The following is a 19620-nucleotide window of genomic DNA, read 5'->3' as shown; positions in this document are numbered from 1 at the left end:
AATAACATGCATTGCAGGCAGATATCGCCCAAGGTGCACAAACACAACTTTAAAACCCCTATAAACAACAAAGGTATCTACTCGACCTCCTAACTTGACTACCCACCTGTTAGGTTAATGACGCTGCCCCCATTAGGGGGGTGCAGTCAACTACCCGTCAAGGAAGGGAGTGCATCTAAATTAAATAATTGTACATGGACTGGTGACCTGCCATTCTTTCCCACCGCAAAATAGCCAACGATAAACCACCAAACCAAGAGGCTCAAAAAGGAAGGGAGGGTGGGAAGAGTGGTGCAAGGAGGCTTTGGTTCACAGCCCAAGCCTTTAAATAGACGCAAAGACACACACCTACACTGCCGTAGGGCAGCTAAGTCCGGTGATCAGCAGCCATGCCAGCTCCCATCCTTGAGGTTTAAACCACCTTTTTTCTTATGTCAGTCATTCGGCTTCTTAACGCTACAGTATAGCGTTAAGAAAACATACAATAAGAAATTAGACTTTTCAGAGTCAACATGAGAAATGTCTTCAATAGGCCCCACAGTAAGCTGATGCTCCTCCTATTAATAAACATAAATTTATTGAATGTTTTACTGAACATTGAGGGCCTTGTACAGTGTCCATGTTGGACGCAAGTGGTCGATGTTTTAAGTCTGTGCATGCACCTAAGTCACACTGCTCATGCATCATGGTGGTTACCACTGGGAGACGCAGTAGGAATTTGGACACAGAGAAGTGGAATTTCAGTGGGTGTTTCTGGGTGGTAACGGGTGGCTGGCCATCCGCCTCGGATGTGTCATGGTTAGCAACTTCACATTTTTATGCAGTTGCATGGATTCCAGCAGCCATGTTCAGATGGACATTCTGCGTCTCCATAGGGCTGGTGCAATGTTTGATGGTGCGACTTTTTATGCAAATTGGCGGATTAGCACCGCAGCCGATGGGCATCTCTGTATGAGTACCATTGGCTGTGGCATTGGCATAAAGTCACAGTCGTGGCGGCATTAGCGTCCACTTCTGAATCAGGCAGTGGGTGGAGAATCCAGCAATGTACACCTGATATTTTCAGTGGGGATTCCCTGACCTATACTTTGGACAATGAGAGAGACAAAGAGCGTTTGCACTATTGGTGTTCCGGGTTCCCTCTCAGTGAAGTTTCCAAAGATGCTACTGGTGTCAGTGCTCCAGAGTCCAGACGACAAGACTGATCCTTTTGAGTGTTCTTTGAACAATATTTCTTGATATGGGGAGAGGGCCATTCCAATGAATCTCTGATACAAAGGGGTTCTGTACTTGGTTCCTGTTCAGGAACAAACACTGAGAACGTTCGAAACAGGTAGACTAAGGTCCAATAATGGTGCCCAGAGCTTTGTCTTAACCACAAAAATTATTTATTTAGCAACTTAAAAAAAATATATATATCAAAAATGCTGTCAACAGAAAACTAGCTAGTAACTCTGACAAACCTGTAGTACCAATAACAATAAGATAGTCCGCAAAACAATATTTCATACAATAGGAAAGGTCATTTAGACGCAGTGGATGGAGAATTCAGTGTTTGCACCCACTTTTTTCCCTGGGCTTTCAATGACCTATACAATGGACAACAAAATTTCAGAGCTGTGGAACAACTGGTGCTCCGGGTTTCTTCCCTGTGAGGTTTCGGAGGATGTTGTTGCTCCAGAGTCTGGATGACATGACTGCTCCCTGCATGGGACCAGGCAGTAAAGCAGATCGGTGGCTTGTAGACGGAAGTCCTTCCCTGGCCTAGTGATGACATACCTGCAACAGGGTGGTGAAAAGTTAAAGGTCCTGATAATCTTGAGTGCAATTCTAGGGCACCAGTTACTTGTGTTTATTATTGGGTGCAGTGTAATGCAATTCATTTATTACATAAGGAAAACACACTCTCATAACAGTAATGTATATCGTTTGCAATACTGACTTTAAGCAAACGAACTAGGGGTTAATAAAAATAAAAAAAACACTGTAGTGCACTATAAATTGGAGCTAATAAAATTATTTTTACAATTCTGTTCAACCTCCTTCTGAAACGGCATAATACTGTCCAATATAAGGCCTGATTCAGAGATATACGCTGTGTCTTTGTACGCAATATGATAAAGCTGCAAGAGACGCCTCCTGCTGGCTTCTGTGATCCACTGCTGCACCCAGGGGATGCCGCATCAGATCACTTGAGTGACCATCGGATATCTGTGTAACCCTCAGGTTATTCAGGATGTCTGGCAGAGCCGCCCCGGTACATGACGGGCGCCACTGTAGAGATGGGTCCCGGCGCCGGACTGAACAGCAGTGGTTTCTCTCGGTGGCTGCCGGTCTGCGAGCTGTAATATCCCCTGTGCCTGACATCAGCCCTCTGTGCCTGACATCAGCCACCTCTGTCTGTAATATTCTGTTTTTGTAATATTTCCGTCTGTAATATTTCCCCGCTTGTTATATCCCCATTCTGTAATATACTACCACCCCTGTATCTGTAATATTCTCCCTTGTGTCTGTAATATCCCCCATGTCTGTAATAATATATTCCCTGTATCTATAATACACCCATCTGGAATTTTCCTTGTATCTGTAAAACCCCCTGTCTCTAATACCCCCCGTCTGTAATATCCGACCCTCCTGTCTGACTGCACTCTACCCCCTGTCATGGTGCCCGGTGCACAACCTTTCACACCGTCCCCAGCACGTTGTCCCCTGTCGCACAGCCCAGTGCCCCGGTCATCAGCACAGTCATTGGTACAAGCTGTGGTCTCTGCCACCCCCGGAGATGGTAGATACCCCACTGCCCTCTGGGCTCCTGGAGATCTGCGTCCTCGTGAGGGCCCCAGTGAGGGAAGGTCTGGGTGATAGACAAGGTAGGTGCAGAGGTAATAGTAATAATAACACTATCATCTGTCCCTTCTAATAATTCTGCTTCATTCCGGAATAACATTCCCCAGTGCCTGCTGTCTGTTTTGCCTTTTTTCACAGTGCTCCTCTCCTCTTTTCACAGTGCTCCTCTCCTCTCTTCACAGTGCCCTTCTCCTTTCTTCATAAGCTGCGGGAGAGGGATCGTGAGCTTCGCTTTTTGGAATTTGGTACATAGGCGTACAATCAAAGTTCCCATGGATAATAATGGCAACTGCGATCTGCACCGATAGTTAGCCATTTGCAGAAGATGTCTGTGAAATCTCCTGCATTAGGCTCTTAGGGCCCGATTCAGACCCACTTCCTAGGCTGCGTTCGCACGCAGCCAGCCGATATTTGCAATCTGCGCATGCATACGCATTGCAGTGTGCATGTGCGAACTCGTCCATGCGATTGGAAAGCGTTCGCTCACCGCGCATAGACAGCTCGCTAGTTAAGAGTGACAGGACAAACCGTTTGTGGGTGGAGACAGGGGATGGTCCATGAAAATGGGGGAGTGGTGGTTCGAACGCAGGCGTGCCTGAGCGTCTTAACGCCGTTTCAGAGTGCATAATTAGCCACGTCACCTGGCTGATATTTGACACTGAAACACTCGCCGTGCTTGCGGTAGGGTATGGTCTGCCACAACTGCTGCAATCGCTTCCGATGGTACTCGATGGTTGCTTACATTTCCGGGACATGATGTGGGAAAGTGGGCGTCTTAAGACAGGCTGGTGGGCGTCTGTGCGTCTACACAGAGCGATGCACGCTAAGACATAGTGGGCGTGCTAATACCTTGCCATGCGATCGCTTGCCTTTGCCAGATTTGCATACGTTGGGTGCGTGCGAACGCATTTTGCAAGCGGGTCTGAATCGAGCCCTTAGTACTTAGTTGTGATATGAAAAAAAATTATGGGGAAGGGGTGAACAGTTAAACAGAAAGGGTGAACTGAGAAGAATGTATGTGGAGAAATTAAAGAGGTGAGAGGCGAGTTATGAGGATGGCTGGTAAGCTCTGCTAAGAGGTATGTTTTAAGAGCACATTCAAGGTTGGAGAGACTGGTTGAAAGTCTGACTAAACGATGAGTGTGAGAGGAAATGACCAGGATGAGGTGTCTGTCACAAGAGGAGGAGCGGAGAGGGAATGTGGACGTTGGAGATTTAGGGGCAGCGGTAAAGTAGGGCTTACTACAAGTCGGTGCCAGCCCCGCCCCCAAACCCATAATGTTGTGTAAGGGGGCAGGGCCAGTGGCAGTTGAAAGGTAGATCAGCTTGGACGCTCCGGGTGGCTCTACACAATGCAGGCTGCGTGCCCGGCAGCACTGAAACAGCACCACTGGCCGCAGGGTAACGTTCCAGACGCCCTGCTAGCCAGATGCAGGGGCCATGGGTCAGTAATGCTTTCGCCCCCAGGGCCATGTGCCTTGGGCAACGGCACAGCTTGCACTCTCCTCCCTACGGCCCTGGGGTGGTTAGGGTCAGCCTTACAATTTAGGTCTCTATAAGTAAGTTTCATTAGATAAACTGTCTAGACTTTCATTATTATGTCACAAATTGTTCATTGATGGTTTTCATGTTTTGAGACCTTCGGGGTCAAAACACATCATGAGCATTATTCCATTATCCAGACAAATTAAGGTTTCTCCTCCAAGATGGACATCCTGCTTATAGTATGTGTGCATCACAAAAATGGTTTACTTGTACATTGCAGTTCATCATGTAAGTGTAATAGTTCAGTTTCACAGTCTCAAACCTTGTCTGTCTGACTAACTGAATGATTACTACTGAAATATAACCTATAGCAGCATATGGTCACCATATAGCTAAATGGCAGAGTTCACTATTAGAGCTCACTCACCTGGTCTGGCAATGGTTGGAGTCATCCATGAGCCGATAGACACCAAAGCAGATAATGCCACATGCCAGTGCGCTACTGAACAACTCTCCATATGTTTCTCCCTTTATTGAATGGAAAATAAAGAGGCTCAACATAGCTTTATACTTAGTTTAGTGACTTTGCATGTACAGTATATGACATTTGTAGCACTATCATTAACAAGGGGCTCCTAGTCTAACTGTAGCAGTCAGAGGCCCAGGTACAAGCCAATCATTTCACCAGGGACATGCCAACTATAAAATGTATAGTAGTCTAGTAATTATCACAGGGGCAATGTTATGGGTGCTGTTCCGTATTAATGTCTTATCAAACTCCACACCACACGTTAGGTATATGCATACAATTTATACACACTGTAGGTAAAGATGCCAGATGTGTTTTGTCTATAAACTACTGTATACTGTACATACAGTTTAAAGAAAAGGCCTCTACATTATAACTTACTGCAGCCCTTAATTATCAAGCATAACAGAATATTAGCCCAGTAATCTTCGTCATCAGCTATTGCTGCTATTTGCAGCGATGACAGATAACTTACTATAGCTATAGTATTGATCAGAATCCTTCTACCGGACACTTGGGACCTGATTCAGACCCACTCGCTAGATGCGATCGCTCGCTTCCAGCTTATACAAATCTGGCACACACCCAGCAAGGCAGGCGATCACAAGGCAAGACATAAGCACACCCACTATGTCTTGGCGTGCGATCACTTTGTGCATGTAGACATCCACCATCCATTGTTAAGATGCCCACTTGCGTATGTCATCTCCTGGAAGTGCCTAAAAGCATTGGTACATCGAGCACCATCTAATGCGATCGCAGCGCTTGAGGTTGACTATACCCTGCCGCAAGCACGCCTCTGAAATGGCATTGCAACACTCAGGCACGCCTGCGTTCACACCTCCACTCCCCCGTTAGTAGTGCCCTGCCCCTGTTACCTCCCACAAATGGCATCTACTGTCACTCATTCAGATGGGCTGTCTATGCTGGGCGAGCGAGCCCTTCCAGACCACTCGCAGTGGTTCACGCACGCGCACTGGGATGCATACACATGCGCAGTTTGGAAATATCGCCCGCGAAACGAGCGAACGGTCGCTTGCGAGTGAGTCTGAATCAGGTCCTTTGTCTGATAAGTGGCTGCCTGCCCAAAGCCTGTACAGTATAGTGATAGCGCCTGCTATCTATATAGTACTTGCGACTCTGTCCAACTTACCTACTGCGCATGTGAGGCTTGATAAATAGGCCCCTTAGTGTCAGAGACAACACTGCATTAATTAATTAATCTTTTACTTTTACAACAGTTTTCGGACTATATCTCATTACTGATAGGTTTTTTTAAGCATCTGTGACCCTCTTCCCTTTTTAAACATACTGTAGCAGTGTATCATTTGCCTTAATCACTGATTACAACTGTACATCTTACATTTTCCTGCACTCCTCTAGCTGGAGTTCCGACCGTTTCTCTAGCACTTTGCGGCCATCACCGCTATTTGAATTGCCCCCAGAGGATTTAATGTAATATTTAATACCACTAAATGCAATGGCATACCTCCCAACATGACCCTCTCCAGGAGGGACACAATGCTCTGGTCCTGGACTTCCCTGGTAAGAGGTGGGGCTGCAGCGCAGTTCAAAATTCAAATAGGGGAGCCACACCAACTGTCATTTCACACACTGCCAAACATCACTGGCTGGGACCCACTGGCAGTTGGTGTGATTCCCCTATTTGAATTTTGGACTGTACTGCAACCCCACCTCTGGAGCCTCCACCAATCATACATTACCAGGGAAGTCCAGGACCAGAGCATTGTGTCCCTCCAAAAGGTCAACAATAACGATGTACATATACATTTATAATGTCAGCATCACAATATCATCAGTTAAAATGTCGACAGCTAACGGTTAACAATTGTCGACATTGTCAGAATGTTGTTAGGCTGCGCTGGGATGTTAGGATTAGGCTGCGTTGGGAGGTTAGGGATAGGCTGTGCTGGGAGGGTTAGGCTGCGCTGGGTAGTTGGGGTTAGGTTGCACTGCGAGGTAAGGGTTAGGCTACACTGGGAGGTTAGGGAAAGGCTACTCTAAGAGGTTAGAGTTAGGCTATGCTAGGAGGTTAGGCTTAGGCTACACTAGGAGGTTATGGTTAGGCTCCGCCAGTAGGTTAGGGTTAGGATGCACTGGGAGATTAGACTTAGGCTGTGCTGGGATGTTAGGGTTAGGCTGCGCTCGGAGGTTAGGGATAGGCTGCACTGTTAGGGTTAGGCTGCGCTCGGAGGTTAGGGATAGGCTGCACTGTTAGGGTTAGGCTGCGCTGGGTAGTTAGGGTTAGGCTCCGCTGGGAGGTTAGGGTTATGCTGCGCTGGGAGTTTAGGGTTAGGCTGCGCTGGGAGTTTAGGGTTAGGCTGCACTGGGTGTTTTATAGTTAGGCTGCGCTGGGAGTTTAAGGTTAGGCTGCACATGGAGTTTAGGGTTAGGCTGCACTGGGAGTTTAGGGCTAGGCACTAGGGGAAGGAGTAGGGATTAGGGTTAGGGATGTTAGAGAAATACTTACCAGAACAGAACACCAAAGGATTGGAGCTCTGACATATGACGGCCACATGACTGCCAGATCTTGGAAGATGCTGCTGGAGCCGTTGGGTGCAGGCATGTCTATATGATGAATGTTGACATGGGCAACGTCGACATTATGGCCATTCTCATGCCGACATGATGAATGTCAACATTATGTCTGCATTTCAAACCTAACCCAAATACAACATGTTTCTGTACTTACCAAAAGCTACAGTATGTGCCCAAAACATGCTGCATTAAGCGAAAATAAATACTGCTTTTTAGCAATAAAGTCTAAATGTGTGCCCTTTAATCTATTGTACAGCTAGAGGAGCCATTTGGTCTTGCCATAAATGGGAGAACCAGAAGAAGTGAGAGCACTGATCTGGCGTCTCAGACACTTTTCCTATTCCGGTAACATTGCTTAGAAGACTCACATTGGTATTAGACATCCTTTGATCATTTAGGGGTATCAGGGAAAATTTGCAGCGATCTTGGGGAGCAATGTGCTTCGTGTTATGTGCACTCATTTCTAAAGCATAGTCATCAGCCAAGTGCTCTTCTAGTTCTGGGGTTCTCCCTCCTGTCACCAAGGTCTGCAGCAGGGGCACTATATTGCAGCTGTAATATGACTGAGACAGTATAAAGATAATTGGTCATTTTTAACATCTTTGACATATTATAAACAATTGAAAACAAACTTCTTAGTTACTTGTCATCATATTTAAGTGTATTATTAATGTAAGGATAGAGCATGTTTGTATTGGCACTGGCTAGACTCGGATTTGCAAGGCTTGACGTGAGTGGAGCTAGAACATCCAGCTGCCAATCAAAGTATTACAATGTTTAGAGACTGGATTTTAGCCCAGCCATGCCCTGTGTATGTTAACACAAGATTGAAGTAGAAGGCTTAAGACCCCCTATGCATCCAAACTGATATCTAACCTTTAACAACACTACAGAGTCACAATGAAAGCGGCAAATTGTGTTGAATCTATGAAATAATGTCCATGCACTGTATTTGTTAATCATCCATACATTACAAAGCACTTCAAGCAGTTTTAGGACAGGAATGAGCTGGTCCTTGTTATTTGAAAGTAGTCATGAAACCCTTCTTAACATTCCAAATAACTGATATTAAGCATAAGAAGAATAAAATGTTTCAGTTTATTTGATTGCCTGTGTACTTGTTAATCTGTCGTGTAATGTTAGAGTAATAATCATTGCTCTAGTAACAGAAACAATTTGATTTGTGTGCTATGTAAAATAGTCTCTTGTGTGTGTATATGTAAATTTGTAATGGGAGTGCGCCGTGGAAGCCACGGAATAGTGAGAGCTGTGAACAGGAAGCTGCAATTCCTGCAGATAGAATGCTACAAAGTTGTAGCCAGTCGCTTTCTTTACATACTGATCATCGATTGTTCTTGTTCTAGGTCACATGACTTCCACTACCCTCAGCAATATTCTATAGAGGCCCAGGTCTATCACTCACCAAGACGGCAGTGTAGGCTGTAAATAACTGGTGCAGCCATACAGGGCACAAATTTAAATTTCTATGTTTTTTAATGAAAGTGGATTTACGATTGGCTGGTGAAACGGTAGGTCTTACCATTACCAGCCAGTATCACACATCTGCCATGGTGAACATTTCTTGATAAATGGGGATGAAACTAGATTTTTTTTATTGTTGCTATAAACAGTAATAAACTAGGTTATCGCCGGAACACCGTAAAAAAGGCCGTAAGTGATTTGTGTTACTTATTCTTTCATTGTACTTGTTGGAAATACCTCATAAATTGATGTGTCCACATACTGTACATCTAGCCTCCTTGCGCGTTATACAGCCCTTCTAGTCGTGCCATGGCAGATGAGTGATACTGGCGGTAGCACCGAGCGTCTTTACGTGCGACTTTTTCCCTTAAAATGTGTCTCATTCGCAAAGTAATGTGAATAGGACGCACAAGCAGCTTATGCTGATTAAAATTATATGCGGCGTGCCTATATTCTGTGTGCGACTGTGCCTGTATCTACATGCGAAATGCTACATTACAGTGTCACAGCCGCTGACACTAACGTAGCATTTCACATGCAGATAGAGCCACAGTCGCACACAGAATACAGGAATGTCACATATCATTTTAATCAGCATAAGCTGCTTGTGCAGCAAATATGATGCATTTTAAGGGAAAAAAAGTTGCATGAAAAAAGACACTCTGCGCTACCGAACCGTACGGCGCTCATGCGTTACGTGTAAAGTGACTTGTAGTGCACGGAGGATAAATGTATGTAGACACATCTGTACATTATAGGATCATATAAATAGTGCACTGACTTTGATCTCTATATACCTGTATTATAGCATTACTGTAACCCCCGTGGGAATCCCTGAGGTTGTATTGTAAAACATATATAGATACTAGTATTTGAATACGATATCCAGGGACAATACACTGCGGGCCAGAATTACCTAGGCAAGTTATGCAGCTGCAATGTAGGTGGCACAGCACCAAGTGAGAGAAGTTCAATGAGCATGGCTATAATGTAATTTTATTTTATTTCGCCTTCTCATTTTGAATAGATATGAACAGATAAAGAGAATAAGAACAGACATCCGGATACAGTGATATAGCATGCTGTATAGAGAAAACACACACATCTCAGCCCCAGGGTGAATGCTATCTAACCAGCCTTGTGAAGATTCACCTATTCCGGATGTAAGTTGTCACACGCAATTTGTAAGGAGCAGCCACTGTACTCAATGGCCATCTTCTCCTAAGAGCTTAATGAATCCGCATGTACGCTATGCTGGCTGTAATCGCAGCAATGGGACAGTGTAAGAAGAATTAAATATAATCCCACTGCCTGGCCAGGATAGATAGTATGGACGGTGAATATAGACAGAACCTGAGAAAGGAGGCATAGCCTTATAATGTATTATCATGTACTATTTAGTACAGAAGCATCAGCTTTTACAAAGACTGTTGTTTCACCAAGCATTATACTGTATATATTATATATATACATATAATACTGTGGATCCCAAGACCAAACAATGTTTCTCCAAATTTCTGCACTCCGTAAAAGACAGGAATCAGACTGATACCAAAATGCTGAATAACGGAGCTGTTCCGGAGATTAAACCACCTTTGCTTCAGAACTAATGTTAGGTAATGGACAGTCAAAGCCCTGATTTCTTTATCTGACTGAAACATATGCTCCTGACATTTGGGGCGGATTGTATCTATCCTTGGAGAGAGATAAAGAGCAGTAGTTGCCCAAACCAAAGCCACCAATCAGCTTCTAACTGTCATTTCAAAGTCCGCGCTGGATAAATGACAGAAGCTGATTTGGGTAACGTCTCCACTTTATCTCTCTCCAAGGCTTGACACATCTCCCCCTTGGTCAGCACCACAGTGAGATGGCAAATCCTTACTTGTGCTGCACTGCCACTTACCGTTGACATCAGACAGTCTAAAAAACATGCAGAGAACACAGATCCAGATGCAAATGCAGAGGTACAAATAGCATTGGTGACTGGACGCTTGTGGTCAGCATACATCTCCTGCTGGATAAATGTGATGTTTGATGCGTCGTCTGTTAGAGCAACAAGAGTAACACATGTATGAATGAGGAGATGTCACATTAGAAGATGACTTTTTACATTGACAAGCAAAGGTGAAAGCTGTTATAACATATTGTAAGAGGAGTAAACCAGTAAAAATAATATAATAATTATTATTAACAGTTACCTGTATAGCACTAACATAGTCTGATCTGCTATAATATAATATATACTACAACAGACGCCCAGCTTTTGTGCAGTCTAGGTGATTACCAAAGACTCCATTATACATTGCATCACTACACTTCTCATAATGTACATATTGACATGTTTGGTTCAGCTGTCAATAAAAATGACGGATTTATCAGGTACATTATATATTGCATTTGTGAGTTGATTCAAATATTTTGATCTGTCTCATCATTCGTTGGACTCTGGTAGGGTTTACAAAAGTTTCCCCACAACTGCTTTTTGTAAATAGGATAGATATGGTAATTACTAATTAAGAACAATTGCTTTATGTTTTTAACTGAGGAGGAGTTGTATCAAACCTTGGAAAGAGAGAAAGTGGAAAGAGATAAAGGGGCCTATTCATCAACACTAAATATAAAGTTTTTAAGGACATTTTCCTTAATTACTGTTATTTTAGTATTCATGAAGACACTGATATCTCCTGGGTAAGTCCACCTGCGTTAATTTCCACACTCCCCATACATTAATACATTAGTATGGGGATATGGAAATTATGCTATTCATCAAATTCCGAAAATTATGTATTTTCGGAATTTGATGGAGTTATTATCCGCCACTGTGAGGTGACGTATAGCAGGTAACACTTACCTGCTTCCAGCGTGTGCAGGTCCCCCGGCGTCCCCCTCCGGCGCTCTGGTCTCTCCTCTGGCTCCGTCTACTGTTCTAACACTGTGTTCTCCAGGCAGAACACAGTAAAGTTTAGAAAAAAAAAAAAGATTTTATATTTTTTCTAAACTTTATTGTGTTCTGCCTGGAGAACACAGTGTCAGAACAGCAGACAGAGCCGAAGGCGGCTGCAGCGGGCAGATAAGTTGGGGACGGGGGGGAGGTGAGCGGGGGGGGGGGAGTGAGCTGAGAGGGTTGGGGGGGGCACACAGATTTACCACATCTGTAGGCAGTGTTGCGCATGCGCTTGTTTTACAGATGTGACAGCGCATGTGCAGCACTGATTACAGCTGCGGTAAGTTAGAGTAGAGAGGGAAAAGTATCTATTTCCTGAAAAGCTGTCATCACAAAAATGACAGCTTTTCGAAATAGATAGTTATGAAGAGGAGGAATGATGCATTCCTCTGGTAACTAGGTAGAACTCCATGTGAGTTCTAAACCTAATTACCTCCAGAGAAATTTTAGTTATGATGAATAGGCCCCAAAGTACCAACCAATTAGCTCCTAACTGTCATTTTACAGGACATATTTAAAAAATGACAGTCAGGAGCTAATTGGTTGGTGCTTTATCTCTCTACCAGTTTTGATACATATGCCCCTGAGACATTTATTCTAGACAAATCCTTATTTGCTGTTTAATACAAGGTTGGCAACAGCACTTTGTAGTGGTGCCAGCTACTTGTTAGGTTCTGTAGAATGCAGTCAGTCAATTTACTAGAAACCAGTGACATCATATTGATGAATACTTACAATGTTTATCAGTAGCGCCATTGGTTGAATTGATAAAATGAACTCTCATTATCCTACAAAACTCCTGCCTCCATTGTATGTGTGTGTGAGAGGAACAGGGCTTATCAAAACTTCTAATGTACTTGTCCCCTAGCGACTATGATATGTCATGTATATTATATACTGTAGAGTGAAGTCGTATACGACGTATATTGTGACTCTCAGAAATGATCATTTAATAAGCAGGTGTAATGTTTCACTGGCTTACATGGTGCATGGAGTCTAATGGGGAATCATCACCAGGACTGCAGAAAGGAAGTGGCAGGCTTTTTTGCAAGGAAGCTACAGGTCACAACTCAAAGTAAAGCTGGGTACACACTAAGCCGATGGGCATTTGTTCCGACATTGGAACGAATGCCCTTGAACGGGGATTGCCCGTCCACACTTGAAAGAGTTATTGAACAACGGAACAATCACTCTTCCGCAGGGGCGTTTTAAGAGAGGAGGGGGTCCGTGTTCACTTCCCGTTCGGGGCCCCCTCCTCTCTCCCCGGCTGCTGTCAGCGAAGTGACAGCAGCAGTAGACTCCAGACAATGCACACCTTGCACCCATTCTAAATACACCCCTGCTGTTCCATCCTTCATTAACTTACCATAAGTCGCTAGCGATGTCGACAGGTTTGATGTGCAGCACATCAAACCTGGCTACCGTCACTGGCGACTGCTGGAGCCTGCAATTGTCGGTACACACTGAGTGATGTAGGCGATTTGTCATTATGAAATGACGAATCGGTCTGACATTGCTCCAATGTGTACCCAGCTTTAGTCTCACTAGGCAGCTGCTGGCTAACATACAGGTGGTCAGGGAACAGACCAAGATCAGGGAACAGAGCAAGGTCAGGGCTGGCAGCTAAGGGTCGAAGGGCCTGATTCATTACGGATCGCAACTGCGATTACGTACGCAATTGGCCGATTGTTGCGTTCTGCGCATGCATCTCAGTGCGAGTGCGCAAACCAGGAACTGCAATCGCAGAAACTATGCAGACCCATCACAGAGTGATTGATAGGAAGTGTATTTTGTGAGTCGTGACGGGGGGGTGGTCGGCGAAATGCAGGCGTGCCAGTGCGTTCAAGCGCCATTGCAGGGGCGTGCAAAAATTATCCACTGTGATGCCATACGCAGCTTGAGTACTCACACCGTGCGATGAAGTTAGCAATTTCTGAGTAAGGTCTGACCTTGTGCAAGTGTGTGTGAGGCTGTGCTGGTACTCGATGTTACTGATGGTTTTGCAGTCTTGCTAACCATTACCGATGTGTGTAAGGTAAGGTGGGCGTCCTTATGAAGTGCTGCGGCCGCATAGCGATCACAATGGATTAGCATAGCATCACAGCAGACTGCGTGCGTAATCACAGCCACGATCGCAGTTGCGATACGCAGTGAGTCAGTCAGTACAACATGCAAAGAATTCATAGACAGGAAGCTCTGATTCATAAAGGTCACTGGCAGAAAAACAAAATAAGCTGGGGTGTTACAAAAAGAACCAGGCTATATATGGAAACCACAGCCGTAACTATACTTTTTGGTGCCCTTGGCCAGAAAGACCCCCAACCCCCCCACCATACACAATTTTTGGAAATTGGAACCGAAGGCGCATGCCCAAAAAAGGGGCATGACCACATGGGGAAGGGGCATGACAAATCTGATTTGTCAAGTATGATGATGAAGGGGTAACAATCCCTTTGTACAAACTACCAGAGCCACTGTTATCCAGGTGTCACTGCCAAATACAGTGTGAATGCAATGGCTGCAGTGATAATACCCAATAATTATGGGTGATGGGTTTGAGTCCTGGGTATGACAGTATTTTAAAATGTATGCGTTAAACAAAGAAGGACGTGACTGGAGGTGAGGTGGCCAGATGGAGGGAGAGTTGGACAGGGAGGAGATGTGGTGACCAGGAGTTGCCAGGGATCAAAGAAGAGGAAGCTACAAGTGAGAATGATTATAAGTAGAAAATTCACAGACCAAGCCGAACAGTGTCCCCCGTACTGTGGTGCCCTGTGCCACGGCACACGTCATACCACCTTAGTTACGGCTCTGAGAGAAACTTGTGTAGACAATGGAACTCAGGCAGAGTAGGACTAATTAGTCTAGCGAATGATAGCACAGGTGTGTGCCTGCATCACTAGATGTACCTACCTAGGTAGAGGCAGCTAGAATAGTAGTGACTATTGGGGTGAATGCTCCTAAGGAATGGTTGCTGCAACCAGGTGCTCTGCACCATCGTCATCATGACCAGTCGGCACCAGTATGTTGCAGTAAGCAGCGTTGGCGCTAACATTTCACCTAGTTAACCCATTCCAGTCCTTGTGTCACTGATAATCAGCATTGTTGTATATATGACATTTTAAGAGAAAGGGTTAAAAATAATGAGTGGAAATAAACTCTAAACCCTGTTTCCCTGTTAATTTACATCAGCTGTAATCTCTGAATCACCTGTTCTGTGTTACATATCCTGCAGCGTGATATAACCCTGAACACGGTAATGGATCTCTGTAGGATTCTACAGCAGACGTAAGATGACACAGGCCTCAAACAGAACCTTTCCCTGTGGTTGAGGAGCTGTCGACTCTGCTTTGGTTAGAAAGTGAGGGAGCCTCCCCGTGCAGTCACATAACAGGCTGTGCCATGTAACATTAATTTGACAAGCATCACCTCCCAGCGTGCAGAAACCTTTGGAGGGCTCCTAATTAAACTGTAGACACCCGTCGGTTTTATTTGTGAGGTGGATTCATTGCTAATACACACACGATGATTTAATTAGTGGCATGTGTGCTGATTAGCTGCGTTTAGCAGCAAAATCGTTGCTAACACAGGAAAAGGAATGATAAAATAACAAGCGTGCATTTGCCAGGTCACTGGCAGGCATGTACTAGTGATGTAGCCAAGGACAGACACGGGAATCTGTCAGCAAGAACAAGATGTAAAACCGCGGCGAGCAATGCAGCACACAATTTCAGTACAGTACCCACAGTACAGCATTGTCTCCGAGGCGCTACAGTCCCCTCTGGCAAAGAAGTGGTTAAAAGGCGGTGGGAGACATATAAACATTGGGATTACTGCACAGTAACGTCACTGCATAGTGGTCTGGAGATGTTTTAGATAAGAAACCTCACTTATATCCTGCATTTTCACTGTGCTTCCTCGTGCTAACACTAACCAGACAACCGACCGTAGTCCAATGACGAGCTGTTGCCATTTATTTGTCATGGTAGTGCAGGGCCCTGTCGCTGTTGTGATCTATGCAACCTCAACAGTTATGTCACTAAAAAGACCCAATAGGGGAGATGTATCATAACTTGGAGAGAGATAAAGTAAAGAGAGAGACAGAACCGACCAATCAGCGTCTAAGTGTAATTTTTCAAACACAGCCAGCAAATGACAGTTGGAAGCTCATTGGTAAGTACTTTCTCTCCAAGGTTTGATACATCTCTCCCAGTGACAGAGCGTAAAAGATGGACAGCGCAGTGTAAAATCCAAAATAGTTGTATCAGAACGCAATATATAAAGTTACTACCATAACTAGTGCATTCTTAACTGGATAGCTATGTATTACATACCCCCGTAGACATAGTAGAGATGTGCGATTGGGTTTTGCTGAACACCAAAGTCGAACCAAACCCCAGCTCGGGTCTTCCCGCAAGTCAGATCTCGGATCTAAATATTGCGTGTTTTTGATTGCATGTACGTAAGTCTCTCTCTAGTGATTTCAGGTGCCAAAATTTGTCAAGGTTGTCTGGAAATGACTGGAAATGTTATTGATACAATAAGAACAAAAACAGATCCAAGTTACATGATTTTAGCTGTTTTTATAAAATATTAAATGAAATCCAAAACTGAACGAAAACACTTGATGGTGGATTTGTCAAAACAATAACACAGGGCTCTGCGCACATCTCTAATACATAGACCAGTCATGCTTTACCCTGCTGCTTCAGCGAGTGGCGCTACAATATGTAAGGTCTTCAGATGCAATGAAGATATGTGTGCAGACCCCAGTGTTTTGGTTTCTAATTAATTAACGTGTTTTGGTTAAACCACCTTCAAGTGTTTTAGTTCAGTTTTGGATTCCTTAAAAATCATTAAAAAACAGCTAAAATCATGTCATTTGGACCTGTTTACATGCAGCCCAAAGCCCGAGTTCAGTTTTTAGAGTTCTGAACTGACTGCAGACTTACGTTGGGACTAGATGCCACTCGAAACCACAAAGTGATTCCGAACTGGGACTCGATTTGACTCATAACCCCTAGGTTACGTTGTGTTCGTATTTCAGGAAAACTGAGGCGCCCATCTGTATACTACTCTATAGTACTAATCTGGATATATGTACTTTACGACCCCCTTTCAACACTTGACTGATCAAATATGTGGTTCGACAGACATGTCATAAACCCTTTTGCTAATGAAGGAGGGTTACATTTCTAATTTCATACACACATTTTTTAGTTTATGAGCTCTGCTCTCCGTTCGCCTTAATTTTGACTCATCCATAAGTACAACCATATCCAGGCCAAGCTGCCTCTTCTGTTTACTCAGCACCGAGAAATTGAGCTTGCTCAGCGTCCAAGAGGAACTTTCAAACTCAACCCTATTAATAATGCAGAGAGCAGATTTACTCCTGTAAATTTACAGCGCACAGAAAGACTTACTCAGCTTTGTGATAACTGGAATCCTGAACACCGGCTCCTTCCGATCGCTGGGCAGCAGCAGGGCAGCTGTTAGAGACAAAAGAGAATGAGAGTCATTGGTAAAGGGGGCACAGCAGTCGCGCTTTTAAGTTCTTGGTTCCTATCATCATGCCAACATGTGCTCTCCCAGCAGGCAGACTTTGCACAGTTACTGTTAATTTAAATTATCCTCCTTGATGGGACATGTGGTGCATTTTTACAAGTTAGCAACTTTATTGCTTTTGAGCCAAAACTGAATTGTTTTCTATATTAACTCAGAATGGCATAGTAAAAGTTAGTAATCTAGATGACTGGAAATGGGGTCCGTCTGCCCTGTTATTATAGTTTAAAGGCAATGGTGTACACTGGTGGCCAAAATTGCGGACGCATTTTGAAATTTGAATGTTTTTCAACTTTGAATGCTTATAAAAACTGGTTCACTTCACGCAGTGCAATGATTCATATATCAAATGAAAGGAAATGTAATGCTGAATTCAACACAATAAACAGAGGTCAAATACACAGCCCAGATCTGAACCCCATAGAACATTTGTGGTTCCGTTTGAAAAAACTGGTTCATCTGAGGCGTCCATCCAATAAAAGACAATTCATTGAGGCTATAATTGTCTCATGGCATCACATACTAAAGAAGGAAGAGCTCCAAACATTGGTTGGCTCAATGCACTGCATGAAGTGTAACAGTTTTTATAAGCATTCGAAGTTGAAAATCATTAAAATTTCAAAAAGTGTCTGCAATTTTGGCCACCACTGTATATTGTTCATATACAGCTGATGAATTTCAGGATTTTGGATCTATCTTTCTGGATGACCCTGTATATGTGCCAAAGTCTTGTATGTGTATCCACAGTTAATTATCATTGTTGCCATTTGTACAGTATATCTGTATTGCTGTAAATTGGATGTATAAAGATTACCAGGTCTTTTTGCGAAGTAGAGAAAAGTCCTAAAACAAGTGTTTGTGCTGGAGAAAGGACTTCTACCTATCTACCACGGGGCTACTGCTATTCTATCCACGGGCTACTGCCATGCTATCACTGGTGGGATCCATCTAGTTACAAATATAACTGGAAGCCCAAGTCAGGGGCTACGCTGGGCTCATCTTCTGGCTCAGATGTGGCCAGCGCAGGCCGTGACCCATCTTTGTCGCGGCTGAGTGACATAATTGAGGTCAACCAGCCAAGTATTGCACTGAGGGCGAGGTTTTATGGGGAGACGGGCAGCGCCACAGTACAGGCAGCCAGTTGTCGACTGCTAATATCACCCTAAGGGAAATTCTGTTCCTCCTCTACATTTCCCTGATCAAGGTGGTATTTTAAACACCTTCACCCTTTGCAAGAAGCCCATCAGATCCGTGAGTGAGGCAGCTCTTCAACTCATCTGAGGTAAATAAACTAAATAAATAACTAAATAAAAGTATATAAGTCTGTGGGGCTAGTGTGTTTTCTTTTTACTTGAGGGCCAAAGTGAGTGTTTGTGTGTGTGTGTGTGTTTTTCCTGTGTGGGGGCAATGTGTGTTTTATTTCCTGTGGGGGACAAATGTGTTTTTATCTCTTCCTGTGGGGGGGCCAATGGGTTTGTATTTTATTTCCTGGGCGGGGGGCAATGTGTGTGTGTTTTATTTCCTGGGTTGGGGGACTACAATGTGTGTGTAATTTTTTTTCCCTGTGGGGTGCAAATGTGTGTGTGCTTTATTCCCTGGGTGGGAAGCCAATGTGTGTGTGTTTTTTCTCCTGGGGCAGTGGGGATGGGGAGGCAATGTGTGTTTTTTTTTATGAGGGGACCAAGGTGTGTGTTTTTTTATTTCCTTTTGGGTGGCAATGTATGCATTTGTTTAGTTCCTTTTGGAGGCTAATGTGTGTGTATATTCATGTTGGGGTGTTTTTATTTTTATAGAGTTAATAGTATTCAATATGTACATTGATAGATTGGAGGGCGCTCCAAAATTTCTTGCTCAGGGTGCGAGAAGAGCTGCGGCCGGCCCTGCCAGGTACACAATTACTTGCAACTATGAATCAGCCCCTATATGTGCAGGTGACAGCGCCCTGTGTTTTTAATGTTCCATGTGTACTGCTTTGTGAGTGCCTGCACTGCTGACCTGTTTACCCACAATACCTTTCTTCTCGCTGCAGAATGAAAATAATGTAAATTCACAAAGAAGTATAACCAACTGCCCAGTTTTACCCAAGATCTTATGTCAATATTTTCCCAGAGTGGAGTCACCAGCCAGCACGGCAACACTGTCTTATTACGCCAGGATTGCTTAATTATAGATTAATACTGTACATTTAAACTCCAGTGGCAGATTAAGGTGT

At 44.1% G+C, this 19620-nt stretch overlaps 1 protein-coding gene across 1 annotated transcript in view; it reads right to left on the bottom strand.

Annotated features, from left to right (window-relative positions):
• Nucleotides 1–1589: 1589 nt before the first annotated feature.
• Nucleotides 1590–19620, bottom strand: part of KCNU1 (potassium calcium-activated channel subfamily U member 1) — a 260592-nt gene continuing 242561 nt past the window's right edge. Inside the window, exons 23-27 of the mRNA XM_088453055.1 lie at nucleotides 17270–17335; nucleotides 10806–10945; nucleotides 7789–7983; nucleotides 4760–4860; nucleotides 1590–1779 (exon numbers count right to left, since the gene is read on the bottom strand). Of these exons, the coding sequence (XP_088309181.1) occupies nucleotides 1590–1779; nucleotides 4760–4860; nucleotides 7789–7983; nucleotides 10806–10945; nucleotides 17270–17335 (692 nt within the window). The remainder of the gene's footprint in view (nucleotides 1780–4759; nucleotides 4861–7788; nucleotides 7984–10805; nucleotides 10946–17269; nucleotides 17336–19620) is intronic.

The sequence above is a fragment of the Taudactylus pleione genome, unplaced genomic scaffold, assembly GCF_031769625.1.
Source record: "Taudactylus pleione unplaced genomic scaffold, aTauple2 ptg000567l, whole genome shotgun sequence".
NCBI lineage: Eukaryota > Metazoa > Chordata > Amphibia > Anura > Myobatrachidae > Taudactylus > Taudactylus pleione.
This window is presented reverse-complemented; position numbering and strand designations above follow the sequence as displayed.